The sequence below is a fragment of the Bicyclus anynana genome, chromosome 27, assembly GCF_947172395.1.
Source record: "Bicyclus anynana chromosome 27, ilBicAnyn1.1, whole genome shotgun sequence".
Taxonomy (NCBI): Eukaryota; Metazoa; Arthropoda; class Insecta; order Lepidoptera; family Nymphalidae; genus Bicyclus; species Bicyclus anynana.
This window is the reverse complement of record NC_069109.1, coordinates 5,106,163-5,132,359: the sequence shown is the minus strand read 5'-3', so window position 1 is coordinate 5,132,359 and position 26,197 is coordinate 5,106,163. Positions and strand designations below refer to the sequence as shown.

Here is a 26,197-nt window from a genome sequence, read left to right as displayed (position 1 = left end):
TTAACTAATCAAACTGTAACCAAAATAAAACCCAAGAATGGCAGAGAATGACCTTGAGTGAAGTCACGCACTTGTGAACGTTGTGTGTAGGGTTAAAGGCGCCTTTGACTGTTAACAAACACTCCCCTTTTCCACTCAAGTCACTCTCCCCGCCTATCCCAAGTAACCCATAAAGAATTACACAACAAGAGATGTGGACGGCTCGAACGCCACGAGCACACTGAAGCCGTCCGTACCGCAAGTCGTTGCTACGCGGCGATAACACTATATATCCTGTAAAAATCCCGCGGGATTTAAAAAAAACAGAATTGCGTGACGGGTAGCAGCGACAGTGATTGTACCATTCTTTTGTGGTAGAGGAAACACATCGCGCAGGTTCCAGGACTTGTGACTTTGGGAGTAGGTTTAAAGGATCGTTTCAGAATGCACCAACACTTACCTTCCCTGCCTGGCATGTTCGCCATGCCCACACTAAACAATTTATAATCAATAATTACAACACTAAACACTATTGTAAAAAATCACTAAAGCCACTGACAGCGTGACGGTGTCCACGTTGTCTAATAAACAACTGAGCTGTAGTCATCAAATACCCTCTTATTTATACCAACACTGATACATACCCTCCACAATAACATAAATTAATGTTATAACCACCCGTAAAAAGCCGTGATAGCCAAGTGGATATGACCTCTGCCTCCGATTCCGGAGGGTGTGGGTTCGAATCCGGTCCGGGGCATGCACCTACTATTCAGTTGTGTGCATTTTAAGAAATGAAATATCACGTGTCTCAAACGATGAAGGAAAACATCGTGAGGAAACCTGCATACCAGAGAATTATCTTAATCCTCTGCGTGTGTGAAGTCTGCCAATCCGCATTGGGCCAGCGTGGTGGACTATTGGCCTAACCCCTCTCATTCTGAGAGGAGACTCGAGCTCAGCAGTGAGCCGAATATGGGTTGATGACGACGAACCACCCGTAATCGAGGAACTCGTTTGCATTTATAATATTAGTATTGAACTGGCCCACGCCACGTGGTTTCACTCTTAATTCCCGTTCCCGTAGAAATACGAGGATAATATATAGCCTACCTATCAGGATAATATATAGCCTATCAGCATATCTACAGTGAAAGAATTTTTCAAATCCGTTCTATGGTTTCGTAGCCTATTCAATGCAAACAAACAAACGATCAAGTCTTTCCACTATAAAAACTAGCGGACGCCCGCGACTTCGTCCGCGTGGAATTCAGTTTTCACAAATCCCGCGGAAACCATGGATTTTTCCGGGATGAAAAGTAGCCTATGTATTAATCCAGAGTAAAATCTATTTCCATTCGAAATTTTAGCCAAATCGCTTCAGCTACTGAAGCGTAAAAGAGGAATAAACATTTTCTTTTTATTTATTTTTTTTCTCTATTCTTTACAAGTTAGCCCTTGACTACAATCTCACCTGATGGTAAGTGATGATGTAATCTAAGATGGAAGCGGACTAAATTGTTAAAAGAGGATGAAAATCCACACTCCTTTCGGTTTCTACACGACATCGTACCGGAACGCTAAATCGCTTGGCTGTACGGTACGTCTTTGTCGGTAGGGTGGTAACTAGCCACGGCCGAAGCCTCCCACCAGCTAGACCTGGACCAATTAATAAAACCTCAATCGGCCCAGCCGGGGATCGAACCCAGGACCTCAGTTAAATCTACCGCGCATACCACTGCGCCACGGAGGCCACAAATCTACACACTTTCACACTTACACACAAACTATCGCATTTATAATATTAGTGTGATTAATAAAGATCGATTGATTGATACTAACCCAAATTTGAACTAACTTTCAGATACTAAACCAAAAGCGGCTAATATAACTCCAACTAAAACTAATTTTGGAAAACCAGGTTTATTTTTACTATTTTTTTTTAATATTTTTTGTGATTTTTTAATACATTTTTTTGTCTGTATTGTACCATCATTATTCAATGTATTGACCCACTTCTGGGCCAAGCTTTTTAACCTACGACGCAAAACGAGGGGTGTTTATAAGTTTGACGTGTGTCTATTTGTTTGTCTGTTTGTCTTTCTACGTTTTCTCGTACTCGTATCTCTTGAAAGGGTGAACCGATTTTCATTTAGTTGCTTTTGTTTGAATAATTTTATATACAAGTATTTTTTTTTTATGAAAATTGATTCAGCCTTATAATAGGGGTTGGAAGACTTCAGCCTTCGATTCGGAGGGTGTTCGCACTGGTGAGCTCGAGTTTCCTCTCAGAATGAGAGGGGTTAGGCCAATAGTCCACCACGCTGGCCCAATGCGGATTGGCAGACTTCACACACGCAGAGAATTGAGAAAATTCTCTGGTATGCAGGTTTTCTCACATGTGAGACACGTGATATTTAATTTCTTAAAATGCACATCACTGAAAAGTTGGAGGTGTATGCTCCGGACCGTATTCGAACCCCCACCCTCCGGAATCGGAGGCAGAGGTCATATCCACTGGGCTACGAAATAAATAGTCAATATTACCAGACGAACCTGGGACACAGGCTAACCGAATAAAGAAGCACTTTATATTCTGTATATAAAATTTTATTTAATCTTTTTTTTTATAATTTTTATACACCATTCAGCACTATTATTTGAATCACTAAAACCACTAAATCTATGTATATAATTGTATAAAATAACCAGCGCCCGCGACTTCGTCCGCCCTTACACCTCCTTAATCCGGCCCTCTCGCAGAGTCCGTTCTTAGTGAACCTCTATCTATCAACTACCTCCCTGCCAAATTTCATCTTTGCACGTCAAGCGGTTTTTGAGATTTCGTGATGAATGACCTTTCGCATTTATATCTATACTAATATTATAAATGCGAAAGTAAGTCTGTCTGTCTGTCTGTTACCTTTTTACGGATAAAGAGCTGAACCGATCAAGGTGTAAATGGGACCTTGGAGCAAAACATAGGGTAGTTTTGACCTTAAAATAAAAATAGAAGGTGGTGAAATAGATGTTGAAAGATTATTTGGAAAGTCCTTCATTTTTAGAGTTACAGTTTTAAAAATTTGCTCGTAAATCATGAAAAAAAAACACGAAATATATTCAAGAATTTTTAAAATTCTACCCCTAAAGTGGTGAAATAGGGGTTGAAAGTTTTTATTTATTTCCACGTGGACGAAGTCGCAGGCACACTCTAGTCATTATTATCATCAATATCAACCCATATTCGGCTCTCTGCTGAGCTCGAGTCTCCTCTCAGAATGAGAGGGGTTAGGCCAATAGTCCACCACGCTGGCCCAATGAGGATTGGCAGACTTCACACACGCAGAGAATTAAGGAAATTCTCTGTAATGCAGGTTTCCTCACGATGTTTTCCTTCACCGTTTGAGACACGTGATATTTAATTTCTTAAAATACACATAACTGAAAAGTTGGAGGTGCATTCCCCGGACCGGATTCGAACCCACACCCTCCGGAATCGGAGGCAGACGTTATATCCACTGGGCTATAACGGCAATATTCACAGTCTAGTATTCAATATTTATAATAATATGGATTTCCTAAACTTTGGGACGGTTTACCATCGTCCGCCATGGTACCAGAGGCGTGTACAAGGGTATTAGCTGGAGTATGCACAATAGGTACTAAAAGGAAAATTACTTCTACAGTAGTGGTTTGTATTTAGGGTAGGGTAGGCAGGGCATTTTTGCATATATGAAATTCACGCCATAGATAAAATTTCCGTTCTCCTCCAATTAGTCATGTTAGGAGTGGGTGTGGGCGGAGGCGATATAAAAAATTGTTTTACCATTAGATTACATTATCAGCGAGTAACTTGGGTTTTTTTTGATTCCCGTATTCTAACGGTAACGGAAACTACATGAGTTAAACCGTGGGATGTACGCTAGTAATATAAGTATAGATAAAATATATACAATAATTGTTCATTTCAATAAATTACATATAATATATTAATTGTTTATGAAACACGGCTAAAACTCACGTGATATTACGAGTTTGGATCGTGCCGCGATGCAAGAACCAGGTCATGACTAAGGGCCCCGTATGGGTTCGAAACTAGTCGGGCATACTCCGACGTAATATCACGTGAGTTTTAGCCGTGTTTCATAATCAATTAATATGAATAACACTCACGATAGTTTAAATACATATAATATGTAATCATATAGATAGGATAATGTATGATAATGTAATAAAATATTAGGCACCTTTCACACTAGGCGACCACGTAAATATTATAATACTAGCTGACGCCGCGCGGTTTCACCCGCGTGGTTCTCGTTCCCGTAAGAGTACGGGTATAATATATAGCTTATAACCTTCCTCGATAAATGGGCTATCTAACATTGAAATAATTTTTCAAATCGGACCAGTAGTTCCTGAGATTAGCGCGTTCAATCAAACAAACAAACTCTTCAGCTTCAGCTTTATATATTAGTATAGACGTAATCATATAGATAGGATAATGTAAAAAAAAATTTAGGCATCCTACAGACTAGGCGAGCACGATCCGTAGCCGCAACGATCAATAGGCCCAAGTTAATTTGCCTATATACTTGAACTAGCGTATGCCTGCGACTTCGTCTGTCCGTAGACCTCCTTAATCCGGTCCTCTTGCAAAATCCGTTCTTAGCGGACGTGTACTAACTGTAAGCTACCTCCCTGCCAAATTTCATCTTTGTACGTCAAATGATTTCACAATCAAAATCGCAAAAATAACATCGTATGTGCTACCTTCTGATCACTTTGAAGGCGGTGCCAAAACAGTGATGCTTTAACTCAAGCCGTTTAAATCATTAAGTTTTAGGATTTTCAGACGGTTCTTTCAGAAACGGCTTTATTTAATACACCACTGGCTTGGCACCGCCTTCAAAGTGATCAGAAGGTAGCACATACGATATTATGTCTGTTTTACTTCACGATATATATCGTTCATAGACTCATAGTATGCTAGGCTTATAATAATAATAATAATAGACTTTATTTCCAAGTAATTACAAAAAACATAATTATAATAAAAAAAATAGCATTTCATTTCAATAATTATTAAACATGTCAATTCTTAATTTGATTAATATTAATAACAAAGAAAAATGTTTGGCTCAGAAATAAAATTCTCAGTCATTATTCATTATCATTTCGTCAATTTTTATTTTTTAATATTTATATTGTCATATTTATTCTTGGAACGCCCATTTTTGGGCATAGGTATACTGAACGTTAAATAGAAAGAAAGAAAGAAAGAAAATATATTTATTACTACATTATGACACACATCACAATTATTTAAGAATAATACCCTGCGATATGTGGCATAACCTAGAAAAAGGTCCCAGCTCAGCATATTGCTGTATGCTCCCCATAAACAAAGAACATACAGCGCTGATTTTCAGCTAGGACCCAGTTCTAAGTGCCGCCACGAAAACAGACAACATAAAGCTATATTAAAAGCAAAACCAAATTAAAACTTATAACTAATTTAAAAAATATAAAAAAGAACGAAAAGAAAAATTATATAACATTAAAGTACCTACAGTATTAAAACCAACAATCAAATTTATTCCCAAGTTTAAATTCACCTACTATACTATTATTATTATATTTACTTACTATATCTACATAATAAATAAAAAAGAAAAAGAATATTTATATAAAAATGTAATATGAATGAATAATTACTAAATTTGTACATTATTAAATATAATATTGATTACACATATAAGTTACACATAGTATAATATATAAATATTTGCTATAAGAAAGAAAACTCCGCCACATGATGCTGGAATTCCATCTGTTTGTCGAGGAGAAATCGGTTCAATAATTTAATAAATCGCTTGCCGAAAACTGACCACCAGAACAAGAGTTGTGGCCGTGGTCGCCTAGTGTGTGGACACCCTAAGCTTAAGGTAATAGCGGACGTGTTTTCCGCATAAACATAATACGTATTTCACAGAAGGTGTAATACCTATGTATGTGTTTCTATGTAATCTCACGTTCTATCATGTATTCGTGTTTTATCTACTTTTATTGTATGGATTAATACAATCGACCTATGGCGTGCTCAAGGTTCCTAACTAGGGTAGGCGCTATAGATACATACTAAATACTAATAGACCCGTGTGGTTTTTTTTTTTTTAATTCTTTACAAGTTAGCCCTTGACTACAATCTCACCTGATGGTAAGTGATGATGCAATCTAAGATGGAAGCGGGCTAAATTGTTAGGAGGAGGATGAAAATCCACACCCCTTTCGGTTTCTACACGGCATCGTACCGGAACGCTAAATCGCTTGGCGGTACGTCTTTGCCGGTAGGGTGGTAACTAGCCACGGCCGAAGCCTCCCACCAGCCAAGTAGTACCCTTTCCCGTAAGACTACGGGGGTAAAATACTACAGCCTTCGATAAATAGGCTATCTGACACTGAAAGAATTTTTCAAATCGGACCAGTAGTTTCTGAGATTAGCGCGTAAACAAACAAGCTCGTCAGCTTTATGATATTACTTAGTATAGATTAATACAATCCACCTATGGCGTGCTCAAGGTTTGTAACTAGGGTAGGCGCTATAGGTACAGATTGAATACTTGTAAATACTCCAAGTATAAAAGACCGACCATTTTTCATATGGCCTGGGCCTAGGTTTTTTTTTTATTCTTTACAAGTTAGTCCTTGACTACAATCTCACCTGATGGTAAGTGATGATGCAGTCTAAGATGGAAGCGGGCTATCTTGTTAGGAGGGAGATGAAAATCACCCCTTTCGGTTTCTACACGGCATCGTACCGGAACGCTAAATCTTTTGCATACATATGGAATGAAATGAAATTGAAATGAAATGAAATGAAAATTATTGTTAAAATAAGTTTAAATAAGTGCTGAGGACCCTGATTTAAGTTTGATAAACCTGTAGGTATCTCAGGATCCTCGCTCTTCCTACTTATAATAAAAATATTTTTAACAATCATGAAGGATATGGAATAATAGAAATTCTCAACTCGGGAGTGAATTCGTTTTTGAATTTATATTTCGAACTGCGTGAATGTACGTATAGTATAATCAATAATCGTGCGAATTTTCTGACAGATGCTAATGTCACTTTGTAAAATAATGATACCATATTTATTGTCATAGTGATGTCCTGTTCTGTATAGGTAAAAAATAGTGACTCAGATCATTCACTCTCAAAGAGGAATTTTGAACAGAAATTTCTATCATAGCGCTTAGTGACAGACGGTTGAAAGAAAAATTGTGTAAATTATGTAATTGATAAATTTTTTACCTATTTGCCCTGATCTCTAAGGGTACCACTACTTCCGATTTGAAAATTTAAGCCAAGCTACTCAAGCCTACCCCTACCCTAAGTACCTAAGTATGTCCTCCTGGTTCTAAGGTACCTCTCCACCAATTGTCATCCAAATCGGTCCAGCCGTTCTTGTGTTGTAAGTATTGTAACAAAAGTTATTGTAAAAAATGGTATCACAGGAAACTTCAAAAGAGATCGCTGAATTCATTATTCGACTATAGATATTCGTTTTTAAATTTGTATTTGGAATGTCTGCATCACTGCCGTGTTCCGTCCGCTCAATCTGCGTATTATTCTTTAATCTGTGCTAACACGATGAATGTTTGTATTTCCAGAAGAGCTGATGAACACGAACGACACGTCGGAGCAGGTGATGGCGCTGGTGCCGCCAGAACTGCACAAGTACCTCATGGTGCATCCGAGGAATTCTTCCGGTGAGTCTCATCATTATAATTGAGTCGCATAGTATATCAAAGGAGGCAAAGTAGGATGGTTAAAAATGAGTTATGGGTATGGCAACACAGAAAATCTAAAACTATAATTCGCACGCCGAATGCTGATCCCTATGACGTTTCAACTGACAGTTGTATTAGTGATGCGAAACAATTTCATAACAGTCATAAGATGAAGTCGATAACAGCTTGAAGACTTCTTAGACCATTAATAACAGGACTTGCCTAGCTAACCGTTACTTCCCCCTCTGGCAAAGATCAAGAATCAATGATCTAACGCGTTTATATAAACTGATGCTATAGAATCGATGTTTCATTGTTTTAATCGTTTTCGTCGTGTAAAGAGCTCCCTAAAAATGCCGGTTTGTGTAGCTGAATGGGATAAAAAACGGCCAAAAACTTGTAGTTTAGTAAAAGATGGAGTAACGTTTCATTTGAAAGTATTTAAACCTTAATTTTATCAAATTTTTAATAAAAACAATTTATAAAAAGAATCGATTCTTTTGACGAAACAGCCAAACATCGATCAGTAATCGAATATTCTATGTATTTTATCTATAGATAGTCTAAGCAACGCCACAGTAAAAATATATCTCTCCATCTCTCCACTTCTCCATCGGCTGATATGATATGATGACGAAATGAATCGGTAGCTATAGTCCTACTATCCTACTTCCTTCCTACTAATATTATAAACGCGAAAGTTTGTATGGATGTTTGGATGTTTGTTACTCTTTAACGCCGCTACTACTGAAGCGATTTGGCTGAAATATGGAATGGAAATAGATTTTACTCTGGATTGACACTTATCCCGAAAAAATCCATGGTTTTCCGAGATTTGCGAAAACTGATGATTTTGATGATATGAATGTTTGTTACTCTTTCACGCCTCGACTACTGAACCGAATTAGCTGAAATTTGGTATTGAGATATATTATAGCCTGGATTAACACATAGGCTACTTTTTATCCAGGAAAAACCATGGTTCCCGAGGGATTTGTGAAAAACTAAATTCCACGCGGACGAAGTCGCGGGCGTCCGCTAGTATTAAAAATGTATTGTTTACACATTCCAGCAAACTCAACAGAAAAGTACGGCACGAAGAACGTGTCAGATATTCTGCGAGTCATCCAGCGTCTAAACGAGGCACAGACTATATACAACGAAGACATATTTGGACCCGTTCAGAACGACACCATTATTATAGCCATACAAGTAAGTAGAAACGGCATGTGCGTAGACAGATAAAGAAATAGACGACTGATTAGCTTGCCGTTGTCCGTAAAATGACATATATTGCCGTGCTAAGCGCAAAAGCAGGACGGCAAGTTTCGAGATAATAGGGATAATCACAGTTTTTGAAATTGTATATAAATTAAGAAAACATTACATCTCGAAAAGACTTTCCACCACCTGTCTTCAGAGGATCCTTGAGTACTTCGGTCACATTGCCAGGAGAGAAGGAGATAACCTAGAGAAACTTGTTATCACTGGCAAAGTGGAAGGAAAGAGACCTCGGGGACGTAGCCCGATGCGTTGGTCAGATCAAATCCGCACCACTCTCGATACAAAAGTACACGATGCTCTACAAGTCGCGAAAAGCCGAGCCGCATGGCGTGACATCGTGCGGAAAAAGTTATGAATGTGTGATAGGGGTCACGACCCTCAGTAATGAGGAACACAACGCGGAGAGAGAGAGATATAAATTAAGAGTACGCTAATAGTAAAGCAATTTTGTAAAAGGAACAGGGTATCTGCGATCATTACTTTCGGAGCTACAGGGATTTAAAGGGTCAGATTTGCGGCGCTGCCGCGGATCACTGAAAAACGCCCCATACAAAATGGTACGAACTAATGACGTCGTAGGCAATTAATGATCGTTAGATTTGTATGGGCTTTTTAACAAAATTACTAATATCTTCGTTATTTCTGCGTTTATGTTTATAGTTCATATATTAAAAAATGTCACATTTAATGTAATGGAAGCTAAAACTGTATGAATTTTCGTCTAATTACGATATAGTAGATTGTTATACAAGGGGCTAAAAAGACCCATTATATACGAGGTATTTTTAGGGCCCGAGACGTAAGGCGAGGGCCGCCTAAATAGAAACCGAGTTTATAATGGGTTTAGCCCCACGTGTTACACTCTGCTTTTCACTACGATTGCGAGAAAATAAAATAGTTTAGTACAATATTCAATGATTTATTTTAATTGAAAATTAAATGTACAAAGTCTACAATTTTGGATATTAAGGGAGATGCTTTTACCCGGTAACATAATTTCCGACTACTGTAAAGATGAATAATGAGTACGTAGGGTAAACGTGGGAGATAATAGTTTAAAAAACTCCTTTCGTAAGTGAATCCATTCGTTGTTGTTTTCTTCAATTATTAAATTTTTCGTAGGTAAGTATTTAAGTAAATGCGTCTGGACTTTGATGGTAACAGATTGAAAATTTCATCCATCTCCAAATTAGAATCACCATTCTCACTAGATGAAGACAACAATAACAATTATTGTTGAAAAATATGTAAGTTACGGTCACAAATTTACAATGAATTTCTGAAAAAAATCAAGTGTGTATTTTTCACGCCAAATTTTTTTTCAATTCTCGCTTTTTAATTTTATTTTGTTCACATGAGAAAAAGGCAAAGGTATTACACCGTAAAGGATGTCCCATGTCTTCAAATTTCGCTCTATTCGCAACTCAATATAAATTAAATAAAAAACAAACGCATTCCACAGACAAGAACGCTGCATTTCATTCCAATTTAAAGTTTTTTATTTATTTTTCAAAACTATCAGGGCCTTACCTATAATGATTCTATTTTCGAATAAAACCTCCTCCGTTTTATAGTAGGCTAGTACTTGGCTAGTACTCGTAACAGACAAGAATTAAAAAACAAAATTACTTTAGCCCCTAGAGGCTAAAATGCTTGTTTAGCCCCGCTGTGGAGTGGTATTATGACAATGTTTTTGAGCAAAAATATTTTTAGTAGATTTTGAAATTTTATAATCTTATTTATTTTGCAAATATCCAGACAATCTTTGCTTTTTAAGTATAATTTAGGATTCATTGACATTATTTACCCGAATGTATCATAAAAATCAATATATTCGAACCTAGTCATCATCCCCATTGAAGTTACGTAAAAGTTGTTTTTAAGATACAAGTAAGATATAAAAAAACTTTCTCAAGGGGTTTTATATACTTTAAAAATAAAATACAGCTATTTGGTTTAGTTCATTATATGCATATTTTTCCAAGCTGTCAGTGTGCCTAGTGGGAGTTTTCATTATTTTCATATTGTTACTATCGCGTTGACGTAAACGCGAATTTATATGGAATTGAAACAGTTGTGCAGTAGTGCTACTAGATGGCGCTGTTTCAATTCCTTAGAAATTCGCGTTCACGTTACGTGACGGTAACAGTATCAAACTGCCACTAGGACCTCAGACACAGTAAAGATATTACAACCAGTAGTTGGACTTCATACTAGAGGTCGAAACGCGAGCTATACCTACGCACCTTGAACATGGGGTGATCGTAGGGTGAAGACAGTCGCGACTGTGCCGCGGTGACGAACGAACGCACGGTGTATTAACAGAGTAAAGTGTATTAATAGTATTAGATTTTTTTAATTATGACCAGTAGGAAATACTGTGCCGTTTTTGGATGCATGAATTCAAAATTATCCCATCCAGAGATAACTTTTTTTAAGTTACCTGGAAACTCTGAAAGGTTAACTTTAAAATAAATTTACTTATTAGTAGGTAGGTACATAATCTTGTATTTTTTAATGGATAAGGTATTTCCTTTTATCTCCAGAATAAAGTTAGGTATCTGGATTAGTAAATAAAGTGAATAGAGTAAAGGAAAGTGATTGACACGATTGAAATAGGTAGCTATACGCGGTTCATGAATCACGATACAGTAGGTACGATAAGCTTGTATTAAAACCTCGACTGCTTGTACAATGTATTGTGTGACTGTGCTCGGATCATTTGTGTTTTGTTACCCGACTGCGGCGAAGCCCAAAGCAGGAGTATGTGTTTGAATGTTATGACTTGTTGTTGTATGCGGGCGACGGGAGGAAAGGACTGCGCGGGTGTGAAGTCGTACGCGCTGGGCATCGTTACCCCCCTCCCGGACCGCGCCGACCTTCGGGAGTGTTACGAACAAATTTGCCAAGCACACATACTGATAAATGATATGTCATTAGACTCGTCTAGATAGGCCGAGTGTCACTGGGTAACTTAGTTCTTAAAAAATCAAAATGGCGGATTTTATGCGCTTTAATGTGCAAGTTCATAAAACTTTTGCTCAGCTTGGCATTGGTGACAAGAATTTTAACCGACTTCCAAAAAGAATCGTATCGTATTTACAGCGATATTTCCGTCATTTGTAAACCGTTTCTTTTTTGTTTGGATGAATATTCTTTCAGGTTAGTCCCATTTTTTTCATGTCAGGATCTGATAATGGCATCCTAGAGAAATCTAGGGGAACTATCGTATCGTAGGAACAATTAGTGCGTTTGTTCATTGTTTCATTATCTATTTTAAATCACTACAATTTCATGAAGGTATTTATCTTTTTTTTTATTTGTTCACGTAGTGTGGAGGTAATACCTAGATGGCATCACCGAAATAAATATGTTTAAGAATACGACCAATCCTTCAAGATCATTGACGTAGTATCAGCCTTAATTACATCAACCAATCAAAAAACACGCATTTTTATTTATCACTTCCCATTTTACTACAATTTACAAAGTATTTTATTTGTTTATATAATAAAAGTTTATTTACAATCACAAAACTAAGTAGAAACACAAAGTTAGCAAATGTAATTAAAATGCTGCAGGCGGGCAGCCCTATGCAATGTACCGCGCGGCTGTAGGTATTTATTTCAAAAATACGGCCGAGTTATTATACTGCTTGTAATATCTTTACTGTGCCTCAGATGGCACAAAAAACAAATTAATTGTTTTTTTTTGTAGATACCGCTTTTTACTTAGCACGACTGTATATGTAGTGCAACACAAGAGTAGAAAATAAATGAGGGCGATTAGTAATTTCAGACAATTGCATCACGTGGTTCATTTAGAAACGGCTTTAAGAGCGCGCAGCGCGTCGGTACGATATGGATAAAATTCGAAGCGCAAGCGAGACGCCGAATTATGACTTTCACGTGAGTGAAAAGCACGGGCAACGCAAATTTTATGACGTGAACGCCAAAACCATTTTTACCTAATTGCAAGTAAATTAAACAACATAACGAAAAACAAAAAGATCATGTTCAAGATATATACCTAATTTTCTATACAAAACAAAATAAGTTTGCTTTTCCTGAGATTGAAAGCAAAATGTGAGCAAAACATGTATTTTTCAAAAAAATAAACTATCGAGAAAAGTTTTACAAATTGTGTATTTTGTATAGTCATAACAAAGCTAACACTTTGAAATATCATTTACCCAAATATCAGGCTCCTAACTTTTCCCAGAATCTGAGATCCAGAACCATTTGTAACCACCAAATTACATATTGCACACTCTTAATTATTACGTCACTGGCTTGGCGCCACCGTACGGGCAAATTAGACTTAGCGTTCCGGTACGATGCCGTTTAGACACCGAAAGGGGTGTGGATATTTCATCTTCTTCCTAACAAGTTAGCCCGCTTCCATCTTCGATTGCGTCATCATTTATGTAAATAATTAAAAAAAAACATACTTAATTAAGGTAACTCAGGTTCATAATCAAAAGTTTTAATGTTTATGAATCTTTATCGTTGGAAAAAACTTTGGCGTAGCCATCTTCCTCCTTGCCAATAGAAACTCTTTTCCAGTGAGACCAGTTAAGCTAACTCTCTTTGGAGTGAGTCTCGTGTCTCTTGGAACTGTTAGCGGTCGCTTCTCTATCTTCTTCTTTTTCTCTTTCTCTTCTTCAATGTCTCTCATGTCTAATTTGGGTGGTTTGTTCATCCAAATATATTGTTCCTTGTTGGGTATGTTCTTTAGTAATCTGAATTTTCTTTTTACCTGGATGATATTTTTTTTAATTTTTAGAATAATATTATAAAGCTGAAAAGTTTGTTTGTTTGAACGCGCTAATCTCAGGAACTACTGGTCCGATTTGAAAAATTCTTTCAGTGTTAGATAGCCTATTTATCGAGGAATTGTATATATTATCCCCGTATTCCTACGGGAACAGGAATCACGCGGGTGAAACCGCGCGGCGTCAGCTAGTTTTTAGAATAAAGTGAAGAAAACGGTCAAGTGCGAGTCGAGTCTAATTCTTTACATTAAAGATAACTTACTATGAAAATTTTCATCGGAGTGCATTATATGATTATAATCGATATAGAAGTCAAAAATATTGTTTTTTGTATCTTTCCGTCCGTTATTTGTGTCTTTCCGTGTATGTTGATCGGAGGACATCACGCTAAAACTACTGAATGAATTCAAAGTAAACAGCACGAATTGGAACCATAATACGTAGAATATATAGAATACGTAGGTTATAGGATACTTTTTGTCGCGAAAATAAAATCAGAAGGACTTACTAATATTATAAAGAGGTAGTTTGTGAGGTTGTAGGGGTCTATGGGTCTCTGGATCTACTGAACCTGCTTTATCCCCGTATTCCCACGGGAAAGGGAACTACTCGAGTGAAACGGTAAGGCGAGGCTAGTTGATTTGTAATAAGAAAACGTTCTTACCCTAATTTCTAAACACTCAGGTTGTTCCACTGGGGTGTACCGTGGTATTGGTTCCGTATAAGGTTGAGGGAGGCGGGCGAATTTGACTTTCGGAAAGTCAGGTTGTTGGTACCACACTCTGTCCCAGTGGTCCATTTTGACAGGCTCCGGTGATATTATCTTCATCCATCGGAGAATGTCGCATCTAGAAGTGAATGAATCTAAATGTTACAAATTCCTCTATTACAGGTGGTATTCAATAATTATGTTATTGTGGAGTGGGGTATGTGTTGGTATAAATAAGAGGGTATTTGATGACTTGAGCTCAGTTGTTTGTGCGGCAGCGTAGACACCGTCACGCTGCCAGTCGCGTTAATGATTTTGTGCAATAATGTTGTAATAATTGTTTAGTGTGGGCATGGAGAACATGTTAAGCAGTGTTGATGCATTTAAAAGGGACTTCTTAAACCTACCCCCAAGGTCACAAGTCCTGGGACCTGCTTGATGTGTTTCCTCTACCACAAAATTATGGTACAATCACTGTCGCTCACGACGTCGCATATAGTCAATCTATTCTATAATAAAGCCATACTGAATGTGCACAGTTTACCAACAGACGTAGAAACGAAGGCAGAAAACGCATGTAATTTCATGACTTGTTTATTTTAAACTAGCGGACCAGGTCAAGCTTCGTTTTGACTCGTTCCCTACCCTATCTTATTCTACTCGCACCCCTTACCTACCCTACCCTTACCCTACCCCCTAACCTAAGCTAGTCCTGCACTTGAACCACGTGCCGTGGCGCAGTGGTAAGCGCGGTGGAATTACAGACGGAGGTCCTGGGTTCGATCCCCGACTGGGCAGATTGAGATTTTCTTAATTTGTCCAGGTCTGGCTGGTGGGAGGCTTCGGCCGTGGCTAGTTACCACCCTACCGGCAAAGACGTACCGCCAAGCGATTTAGCGTTCCGGTACGATGTCGTGTAGAAACCGAAAGGAGTGTGGATTTTCATCCTCCTCCTAACAAGTTAGCGCGCTTCCATCTTAGATTGCATCATCACTTACCATCAGTTGAGATTGTAGTCAAGGGCTTACTTGTAAAGAATAAAAAAAAAAAAAACTGTCGCTGCTGCCCGTCTCGTCTGATATAGTCAATCTATTCTCTAATAAAGCGAATGTGTGATGCCCTTGTTATTGTCATACCTGGTCCAATTCTCCCTGATCCCGTATGTAGGGCCGGTCCTAGACTTGAACCACGTGCAATGCGTTAGTGGCTTGCGCGGCGGAAGGCTCACGCTGCGAGCGAATCGCTCAAACTCAACGTTGAATGTGCGACGCACTTGCGATGTTATTCTCTGTAAAATATATATTCTGTAATATAACTTCTTTATTTATTTATTTATACTTTATTGCACAAAACAAAAACAATAACAAAGAAAACAAAGGAAAACATAGAAAACAAGTATGTGCAAAGGCGGTCTTATTGCTTATAGCAATATCTACCAGACAACCTTTGGATAAAGGAATTAATGTTATTAAATGCGCCGTGACAGCCCAGTGGATATGACCTCTGCCTCCGATTCCGGAGGGTGTGGGTTCGAATCCGGTCCGGGGCATGCACCTCCAACTTTTCAGTTGTGTGCATTTTAAGAAATTAAATATCACGTGTCTCAAACGGTGAAGGAAAACATCGTGAGGAAACCTGCATACCAGAGAATTATCTTAATTCTCTGCGTGTGTGAAGTCTGCCAATCCGCATTGGGCCAGCGTGGTGGACTATTGGCCTAACCCCTCTCATTCTGAGAGGAGACTCGAGCTCAGCAGTGAGCCGGATATGGGTTGATGACGCAAATGCGCGTGTTGAAAATATCTTGAGTATATAAGAGATGGTGGCGCCAGTGACAGAAAAATTGAGGAGTAGAAGGTTAGCTTGGTATGGACATGTAATGCGTAGAGAGGAAAGTCATATTACTAGAAAAATGTTGAATGTGCAAGTGGAAGGTCATAAGAGGAGAGGAAGGCCAAAGAAGAGATGGACTGTGTGAAAGAGGACATGTGTGTAAAAGGAGTGGATGACGAGTTGACGAGTAAAAGAGACGAATGGAAAAGATTGACATATTTATCCGACCCCACTTAAGTGGGATAAGGGTAAGGAGATGATGATGATGATGCACGTGTTGGAAAACGTGTTGACATCAGAAGCGGATTAAAAGGGCAAAACACTATTATTGAATGATAGTCTGTCAGATCTAACAATTCCCACTAAGAAAGTTATCAATAAACCCTCAAATGGCAGAGAATAACCTTGAGCAAAGACCCGGACTTGTGACCGATGGATGTAGGGTTAAATATGTCTTTTAAAACTAGTTAACACTCTTCTCCACACAAGTAATTCTCCCCGCCTATCCCAAAATAATCGACGAAGGATTATCCAACATGACGTATGGACGGATCGAACGTCACGACATGAGTGAGCTTGACCGCTTGAGCGATTTACCACTACTCTCCATCTAACTCATGGAGCATTTCTTACTACCTCGGCTTTATTGAATTACTTTAGTGAAACCACTTGTCTCTCTCATTACTACTCTGGTCTACTCATTAGTACCTTAATATGGTCAAAATCCTTAATGTTCAGTTGTGATATTTTAGAAGGATCTTCCAGCATCAATAGACGCTTTCCATTGATGTGATTTTCAAGAATACAATCCTGGAATAAACATTTATTTTTATCACACTAGTCACACTAATATTATAAAGGCGAAAGTTTGTGTGTAAGTGTGTAAGTATGTTTGTTCCTCTTTTACGCTGCGGCTACTGAAGCGATTTGGCTGAAATTTGGAATGGAAACAGATTTTACTCTGGATTAACACATAGGCTACTTTTCATCCCGGAAAAATCCATGGTTCCCGCGGGATTTGTGAATAACTGAATTCCACGCGGACGAAGTTGCGGGCGTCCGCTAGTTAAAGAAATTTTTTTTTTCATTTAAGCTATTGCATAGATTTTATCGCGTGCTTTGAGCGCGGCGACCGAATCAAGAAATTCCGTAACGAAAATAAACCTAACAGCCAAGCCGTGCATCAAGTTAACACATTTCGACGTTATCATATCGACTCAACTGGACAAATGGTGTGAAACTAAGTGGCAAAACTATAATAATTAAACTAAAATAATTATGTACACCTATCTAACTATTGGATAGAAGCAGGCGTTACTTTGCGGAAGTTCATCATGATTATATAATGATTTATTTATTTTGCTATCATCCGCGAAAAGCCGACGAGCCCATGCGACAACGTCACCCAGGTCCTGAGAGAGATGTTGACTCTACCACATGCTTTGCAATTGCACGTTGTAGAGTCAACATCTCCTGAGGATGCTCCGGTTTCGGGGTGAAACGTACGTAGAGAGTATTTTGTCGGACCTGGGTGACGTTGTCGCATGGGTTCGCCGAATTTTCGCGGATGATAGCAAAATAAATAAATCATTATATAATCACCTATCTAACGTTTTCTGCTTACTGTTTTACTTTACTTCTCTTTTTTGTGATGTATTTCTTTCTGTAATGTAGTCCTAGTCCAACGGAAAACATTAGAAAATCCTACCTGGTCTCCACGATACAGATCAATCTAGTGTGGAGACCACAGACGATCAAATACTTGGTTTTTGTATTTTTTTTTGGTTAATAAAGATTTTATTTATTTATTTAATACTTATTAAACCAGCCGTGATAGCCCAGTGGAAATGACCTCTGCCTCCGATTCCGGAGGGTGTGGGTTCGAATCCGGTCCGGGGCATGCACCTAAAACTTTTCAGTTGTGTGCATTTTAAGAAATTAAATATCACGTGTCTCAATCGGTGAAGGAAAACATCGTGAGGAAACCTGCATACCAGAGAATTATCTTAATTCTCTGCGTGTGTGAAGTCTGCCAATCCGCATTGGGCCAGCGTGGTGGACTATTGGCCTAACCCCTCTCATTCTGAGAGGAGACTCGAGCTCAGCAGTGAGCCGAATATGGGTTGATGACGATTAAACCAGAGTTCGATTTCAGCTCAACGTAAAGACTTTTTTTTTCTAAATAAATAATTATAATTGCATAAGTTGATAAAAAATGGTATGCAATAGCTTACCGCGGCAGTTCCGAGTGGTACACGTATTTTTTTTTATAATTTTTTTTGTTGTGTATCTTATAGTCTTTGAGCCTCGGACCAATTATTTATTCATGGCCATATTGCTGTTTGTATTTGACCAATTACAAACAAGTATTTGATTCAAATTAATTGATTACGAAACACGGCTAAAACTTGCGTGATATTAGGTCTGAGTATGCCCGACTAGTTTCGAACTCACACGGGGCCCTTAATCATGAGCTGGTTCCGCTCAGAAATGACGGCGTAGTGCTCAGAGTTATTTTCTGTTATAGTAACAGCTAAGCGTTATTCATGTTGGTTCATTTCACATGTAATTTTTGTTCAATGGTTTGTAGTCTATAAGTATGGCTCTTGTAAGGTCCCTTGTCCTTACCGTAATAGCAGTAAGTCACCGTCTCATTACTACACTATAATGGCCAGCTGCACACGTCCGCCTCCTCTCGATGCCAGCCATAGACTGCCCGCTCTCTGCGACTACCGGTGTATATATAGCCAAACACTACAGCTCTCAAAAGCCAAAATGTACCTTATACTGTGGCAAGCCCACTAGTTCCTCCATCCACTGTGCAACGTCCTCCTCTGTCCAACTGAAGGCGTCTGGGTAGTTGAGACCGTCCACAACCGCTGCTGCCAACTCGTACAGGGTTATGGGGGATTTTTGACAAGGGATCAGTTTCCTGTAACATACTCTATGGTCATGGGACTGACTAAAACAATTTAGGAGATCATTTTGTATTTATGTAATTACTAGTTGACGACGCGTGGTTTTACCCGCGTGGTTTCCGTTTCAGTAGAAATACGGGGATAATATAGCCTTCCTCGATAAATAGGCTATCTAACACTGAAAGAATTTTTCAGATCGGATCAGTAGTTCCTGAGATTAGCGCGATCAATCAAACAAACAAACTCTTCAGCTTTATAATATTAGTATAGATTACATTCTTTATTTTTTTTTGGGTGATTTTAGACAAGAGTTCAGTTTCCTGTTACATACTCTATGGTCATGGTACTGACTAAAATAATTTATGAGATGATTTTTGTATAGTTATGTAAGTACTAATGCGTTTTAGTATTGTGTAAATAAGTATGAGCACTTGAGAAAAGACAAATTATTTTTAAATTACAGACAGACTTTTCAATTTTATTTATGTATTGCTATAGTACAAAAAGAGCTAACGTAATTTTGGAAAAGCGTCGTTCGTTGTTTATTAATAGAAATTTCATAGTCTTATTTATTTTGCAAATATCCAGACAATCTTTGCTTCTTATGTATAAATTAGTTAACATTGACCCTATTTACCCGAATGTATCATAAAAATCAATATATTCAAACCTAGTCATCGTCAGAAACGCAATTTCTGAGCGGCCAGATAAACTTGTATGTAACAATCTACTGTTTTACACGTACTTGTTTCTATCGTAAGGATCTTCTTTGGGAAAGCAAGGGCACTCAGCGCACGTGGTTTTGTCTGGTGTTATGAACACGGGCAGTTTCTCCGGCTCAATGATAGATGGCGTGCGCCGCGGTATTTTAACTTTTTTTTTATAGCGTCGCACAGGTTTCACTTCGGACTTTTTTGCCTGGGAAGAGTTTTAATCTATACTTATATTATAAAGCTGGAGAGTTTGTTTGTTTGTTTGATTGAACGCGCTAATCTCAGGAACTATTGGTCCAATTTGAAAAATTCTTTCAGTGTTAGATAGCCCATTTATCGAGGTAGGCTATAGGCTATATTTTATCCCCGAGTTCCGACGGGAACGGGAACTACGCGGGTGAAACCGCGCGACATCAGCTAGTATGACTATAAAAGGCAAATGCTGACAAACTGATCCATGCGTCAGGTGATTCAAGAGCTAAAGGTTAAGCCTTTCCATTCAAATGGGTAATCATTATTATCAACCCATATTCGGCTCACTACTGAGCTCGAGTCTCCTTTCAGAATGTGAGGGGTTAGGCCAATAGTCTAACAGCCCAATGCGGATTGGCAGACTTCACACACGCAGAGAATTAAGAAAAGTCTCTGGTATGCAGGTTTCCTCACGATGTTTTCCTTCACCGTTTGAGACACGTGATATTTAATTTCTTAAAATGCAATCTGAAAAGTTGGAGTTGCATGCCCCGGACCGGATTCGAACCCACACCCTCTGGAATCGGAGGCAGAGGTCATATACACTGGGCTATCATGGCTATTAAATACCTTGCCTATGGGTGAACAATTAGATGGCGTGTATTTGAAAAGAAAGAAAGAAAGAAAGAAAGAAAATTATTTTATTTGGACACACACACACATAATACACAAAAGACAACAAATACCTAAAACAAAAGACAGAAATTTTAAAAATATAGTAAACTAATAATTTAAAGATATTAAACTAATGATTAAATTAAATCCAAAAAAAATGATGTGTGTGGTACCAAAGTGGTCACCACTCAGCATGTGCTACGCTAGTGATGGATGCACCAGCGCAGCGCTGGTCTTCCGTGGAGCCATGTGGTGACGCGGGCGGAAACAACAAGAAGAAGTGTTATTAATTGATAATTAATAATAAGAACATAATAAATAATTATATTTATATATATATACATATATATAGTGTGTTAAATAAATTATTAGTATTTCATATAGTTATTTTATTTATTACTAGCGGACGCCCGCGACTTCGCCTGCGTGAAACCCTACTACTACCCTACCCCTACCTTACCAATACCCTACCCCTACCTTACTCCTGCCCTACCCCTACCACTACCCTACCACGCGACGGCGACGGAAGCTTAAAAAATGGAGTAACTTCTCCCGTTTTCCCAACATTTCCCTTCACTGCTCTGCTCCTATTGATCGTAGCGTGATGAAAAGTATACTATAACCTGCCCAGGAGTATGAAGAATAATTGTACCAAGTTTCGTTAAAATCCGTCGAGTAGTTTTTGTTTCTATAACGAACATACAGACAGACAGACAAAAATTTTACTGATTGCATCTTTGGCATCAGTATCGATCACCAATCACGCCCTGATAGTTATTTTGGAAATATATTTCATGAACAGAATTGACCTCTCTACAGATTTATTATAAGTATAGATAATAAATTTATTTAATATACTGGTAATTTTTAGTTTTAATTTAATTATTAACATAATCGATTACCATTAATATTTCCACTTCCGACATTATGAAAAATAATATATAATCTAAAATATTTATTGTATACAGCGCTTGTAAACAGGATAATTATCATAAAATTATGTTCAAAATTGAATTTGTCAAAATGACATGATGTTATGACAAATTGTTGATTGTCATTAATGTCTATGTTCAGAGGAATTGGTCTTTTTTGAGTGACTTTTTTTTTAATTATTTACCATATTTTTGTGACTAATTAGCCGACGTCTCGCGATTTCACCCGCGTGGTTCCCGTTCCCGTAAATCCTGTGACATTCACAAATAACGTGGCTTTTTAGTGTTAGAATTTAAAAATTAGTTTAGTAGATCCAGAGATTACCCCCTACAATACCAAACTTTATAATGTTTGTATAGATGGTTATAAGTAAAGTTGTAAACTAAAAATTAAAGTTACGGGGGTTCCAAATGCGCCTTGCTCCGAGAAGAGCCCACGACAAACTCATAGTCAGGGTTCCGTATTTTATACACCTGATTACTAATACTAATTTTCGTGAGTAGCTTCATCTCGATGAAACGATCAACTTTTTTATTTACGAAAATTCTTGATTCTGGTAGCTAACTGAGTTTCTTAAAATTTCTGAGCGTCGGAACGAGATAATGTATTACGCAATTTGTAGGACTTGTGGCTGTTAAGTAAAGTAAACCTTTGTAAAGGGTGTTTTACACTTTTTTAAAGTAGTTAGCTAGCTTCTATCTTACATTGCATCGTCACTTACCATCAGGTGAAATTGTAGTCAAGAGATTACTTGTAAAGAATAAAAAAAAAGTCTGATGATAAACAACGATGCAGCCAAATCAAACACGCTTGCTTAGAAGAAGCCCATTCACTCTTCACTTGAAGATATTCATAGCCACAGAATAAAGAATAAATCCAGAATGAATGTTTACAAGCAGCGTGGTGAAATTAAAAAAAAAAACAAACGTTTGTTTTTTTATATACAAACGTTTTTCATAATTTGTATTTCAATTTAAAACTTAATACATACACTTAAACAATTACGTAAATTAATATCTTATTTCTTTAGTTTTTATGAACAGGTTTTTTAAATATTTAAAACATAAGACGCCACATTTTTTGAATAATATTGAAAATTACTGATGCGACGCTTCGTGTCGTACTGACTCAAGAATGTATTCGTTTTTGAATTTTGTTTTTGAAGCGGCTACGACACTGTCGTGTTCCGTACGCTCTGTCTGTTTAATCTGTGCCCATAGTTTTTATTTTTTTATTGATATGATGTTTCTTTATTACAGGTCCACACTCGTCTCACCTACCTCAGACACCTCATAGTGTCGCTAGCGCAAGCGAGGGACATAGACAAGACTTTATTGATCTTCTCGCATGACTATTATGATGAAGAAATCAACAGTCTTGTGAGGAGCATAGATTTTACTAAGGTAGGGACGTCCGTATCGGTCGGTTTTGTACTATCGACTGAGCTTTATCCATTCAATCTACCCTCATTATCAATAGTTTTTTAGACGATCACTATACTATAATAGATAGCATAAATATCGCCCTCTCTTTCGTCGCAATCGGGATCTATTGATCTTCTAGCTTGACTACAACAACAGTCTTGTGGGGAGCATAGATTTTACTAAGGTAAGGACGTCCGTTTCAGTCGATGGTCTGCTGTCGACTGAGCTTTATCCAGTCAATCTACCCTCATTATCAATAGTATTTTAGACGATGCACGCCAAGAGATAGATACGAGTACGAAAGAAATAGTATTAATATCGCCCTTTTTTTCGTTGCGATCGCAATCTATTAATCTTCTAGCATGAGTATAATGACGAAGAAATCAATCTTGTGGAGAGCATAGGTTTTACTAATGTAAGGACGTCCATTTTGGTCGGTGGTCTACTGTCGACTGAGCTTTATTCACGCATTCTACCCTCATAATCAATAGTATTTAAGATATTAGTGAAAACTCGTCTGGGGAAGCATTAACCTCGTTTTTCATGCAGACAACATTGCTATGTTTTGGCTTAGAGGCTAGCTTTTTTTTCATTCCATAGTTACAAATGAGATAGCATACAAATCGATCTCTCTCTCTCTTTATTTTTTAACGATAACGTCATAAATTTTTTCAGGTGATGCAAATATTCTTCCCATATTCGGTCCAAACGCATCCCACCGAGTTTCCTGGGATGGACCCCAACGACTGTCCGCGGGACGCCAAGCTAGAACAGTGAGTATTTATTGTAACATTTGATTATAGTTCTATCTATTCTTTTGTCTAATCTAATCTGTTATTCTTTTGTCTGTGACTGTTATAGTTATTCTATCTATGACAGTTATAGTAATTCTATCTATGACAGTTATAGTTATTCTATCTATGACAGTTATAGTTCTTCTATCTATGACGTGTGTTCGATTCAGAACCGAGTGGGCAGCCTGCGATTCGTTGAAAACTGTATGTACAGTTTGTTTGATGTGAAGTTCTGAAAATCCCGGGATTTCATAAATGTACTTTATACCTTTTTATTGAAATAACATATTATATATTTATAATATGTTATTTCAATACCGTAAAGTTATCCTGGATTTCGGCATCGAATTCCCAAGTTGACTTGGGAACTTGCGTTTTTTCCGACTTGAAAAAAGAAACTTGAAAGGTGTCAAGTTTTGACCCGGGTGGAACGAAGTTCGCTATAGCCATCATCGCTATCGCTATAGATATCTTTATCACTAAAAAAAAAGGTAAAAAGTGTCGTTACAACTTCCTGGTCTTAATATTTTCCGACTAGCCCTGTTTCGCAACGCACGATAAGGAACTTCGTTCTAAAAAATTAAAGAAAGAATTCTTATTAATAATTCCAGAGCGCTAAAGCTGAAATGCAACAACGCTCTGCACCCGGACCTGCACGGCCACTACCGGGAGGCGAAGTACACCCAGACGAAGCACCACTGGTGGTGGAAGGCCAACAGGATCTTCAACCAGCTGCAGTGTACAACTGGACATACGGGTAACTATATATATATTTTTTTTACAAGTTAGCCCTTGACTACAATCTCACCTGATGGTAAGTGATGATGCAGTCTAAGATGGAAGCGGGCTAACTTGTTAGTAGGAGGATGAAAATCCACACCCCTTTCGGTTTCTACACCTCCCTCATTAAATCCACCGCGCATACCACTGCGCTACGGAGGCTGTCAATTTACCATATAAGTTAACATTTAATGTGATGAACTATAAGACTTATTGTTTTCCTTCTAACATTATAAACTTTTACCACAAAATAGGGAAAAATCGTCATGTACTAGCAACATTACGCGGGTGGGAAGTACGAAGAGTGCGGGATGTTGCTACAATTTTTGGACACACTGCGCGCTATATAATGACATCTAAACGTGGCTTCTGGTGTTTTTCTGTATTCTGAGCCTTTTACTATCACATTCATGTGATATAATTATCATTATATATATATATATATATATATATATATATATATATATATATATATACAAAGGACCCATTACTTACATGTTTTGAATTAAAAGATAATGTTTTCTAATTTTGGTTTTAAAAGTGATCTTGGATATTTCTAAATTACGAAGAGGAGGAGGCAAATCATCCCAGCACTTTGTTGCCGCGAATTTAAAGCTTCCTCGAAAGGCAGCTCTGAAATGTACAAAATTAAATTAAATAAAATTAATAAATTAAATTTAGTAAATTTCCTACAATCATTTAATTTCGTAAATAATCCCAAGACTTTTGACAGCATAGACAACTGACAAGTTAAACAGTGTTGTAAGAGGGAAAAAATGTTAATTCCATTTCTACACTTTTTTGCCAGGCTGTATGTATTTGAAAATTTAAAAAAAAAATCTCGAGTTAATTACGAAATGGGAATAAAAAAATTCCTTCCATTACAGGCAACGTGGTCTTCCTGGAAGAAGATCACTACGTAGCGGAGGATTTTATCCATATGTTGAACCTTCTTAGAGTGACAGCTGACAGAACATGTCCCCAGTGCGAGATACTCTGCCTCGGGACATATCTGAAGACCTATCAATACCACAGCAATAGTGACAAGGTACGTGTGACCGGTAGTGACATATGTCATTATTAGCGGCTAACGTGACATTTAGTTTTTCACAAATCCCTCGGAAACCATGTAATTTTCCGGGAATAAGAGTAGCCTATGTGTTAATACAGAGTAGAATCTATTTCCATTCCAAATCGGTTCAGTAGTTGCGGCGTTAAAGAGTAACAAACATCCATACAAACTTTCGTGTTTATAATATTAGTAGGATTAATAAGAACAGCACTTAAGCGCAGTTCATACAAACAATGACCTAATGACTTATACTTTTAATGACATATATCATTAAGCACTGTTCATACTGCTGATGACATATGTCACTATACTACAGCCTTT

The 26,197-nt window shown here is 37.7% G+C and overlaps 2 protein-coding genes across 3 annotated transcripts in view; one reads left to right on the top strand and one right to left on the bottom strand.

Annotated features, from left to right (window-relative positions):
• The window catches only part of LOC112053667 (alpha-1,6-mannosyl-glycoprotein 2-beta-N-acetylglucosaminyltransferase), a 44,663-nt gene that overhangs the window by 276 nt on the left and 18,190 nt on the right, over nucleotides 1-26,197 (top strand). For both annotated transcript variants that reach the window (XM_052890440.1, XM_052890439.1), the window contains exons 2-7: nucleotides 7,656-7,754; nucleotides 8,848-8,987; nucleotides 23,066-23,209; nucleotides 23,906-24,003; nucleotides 24,636-24,781; nucleotides 25,692-25,852. In XM_052890440.1, the coding sequence (XP_052746400.1) occupies nucleotides 7,656-7,754; nucleotides 8,848-8,987; nucleotides 23,066-23,209; nucleotides 23,906-24,003; nucleotides 24,636-24,781; nucleotides 25,692-25,852 (788 nt within the window). The remainder of the gene's footprint in view (nucleotides 1-7,655; nucleotides 7,755-8,847; nucleotides 8,988-23,065; nucleotides 23,210-23,905; nucleotides 24,004-24,635; nucleotides 24,782-25,691; nucleotides 25,853-26,197) is intronic.
• Nucleotides 12,758-17,700, bottom strand: LOC112053707 (uncharacterized). Its single transcript, XM_024093216.2, has 4 exons — nucleotides 17,084-17,700; nucleotides 15,679-15,830; nucleotides 14,498-14,681; nucleotides 12,758-13,817 (listed from the first exon to the last, which is right to left on the bottom strand). The coding sequence occupies exons 1-4, from the start codon at nucleotides 17,141-17,143 to the stop codon at nucleotides 13,545-13,547; spliced, it is 669 nt and encodes a 222-aa protein (XP_023948984.2). The 5' UTR covers nucleotides 17,144-17,700; the 3' UTR covers nucleotides 12,758-13,544.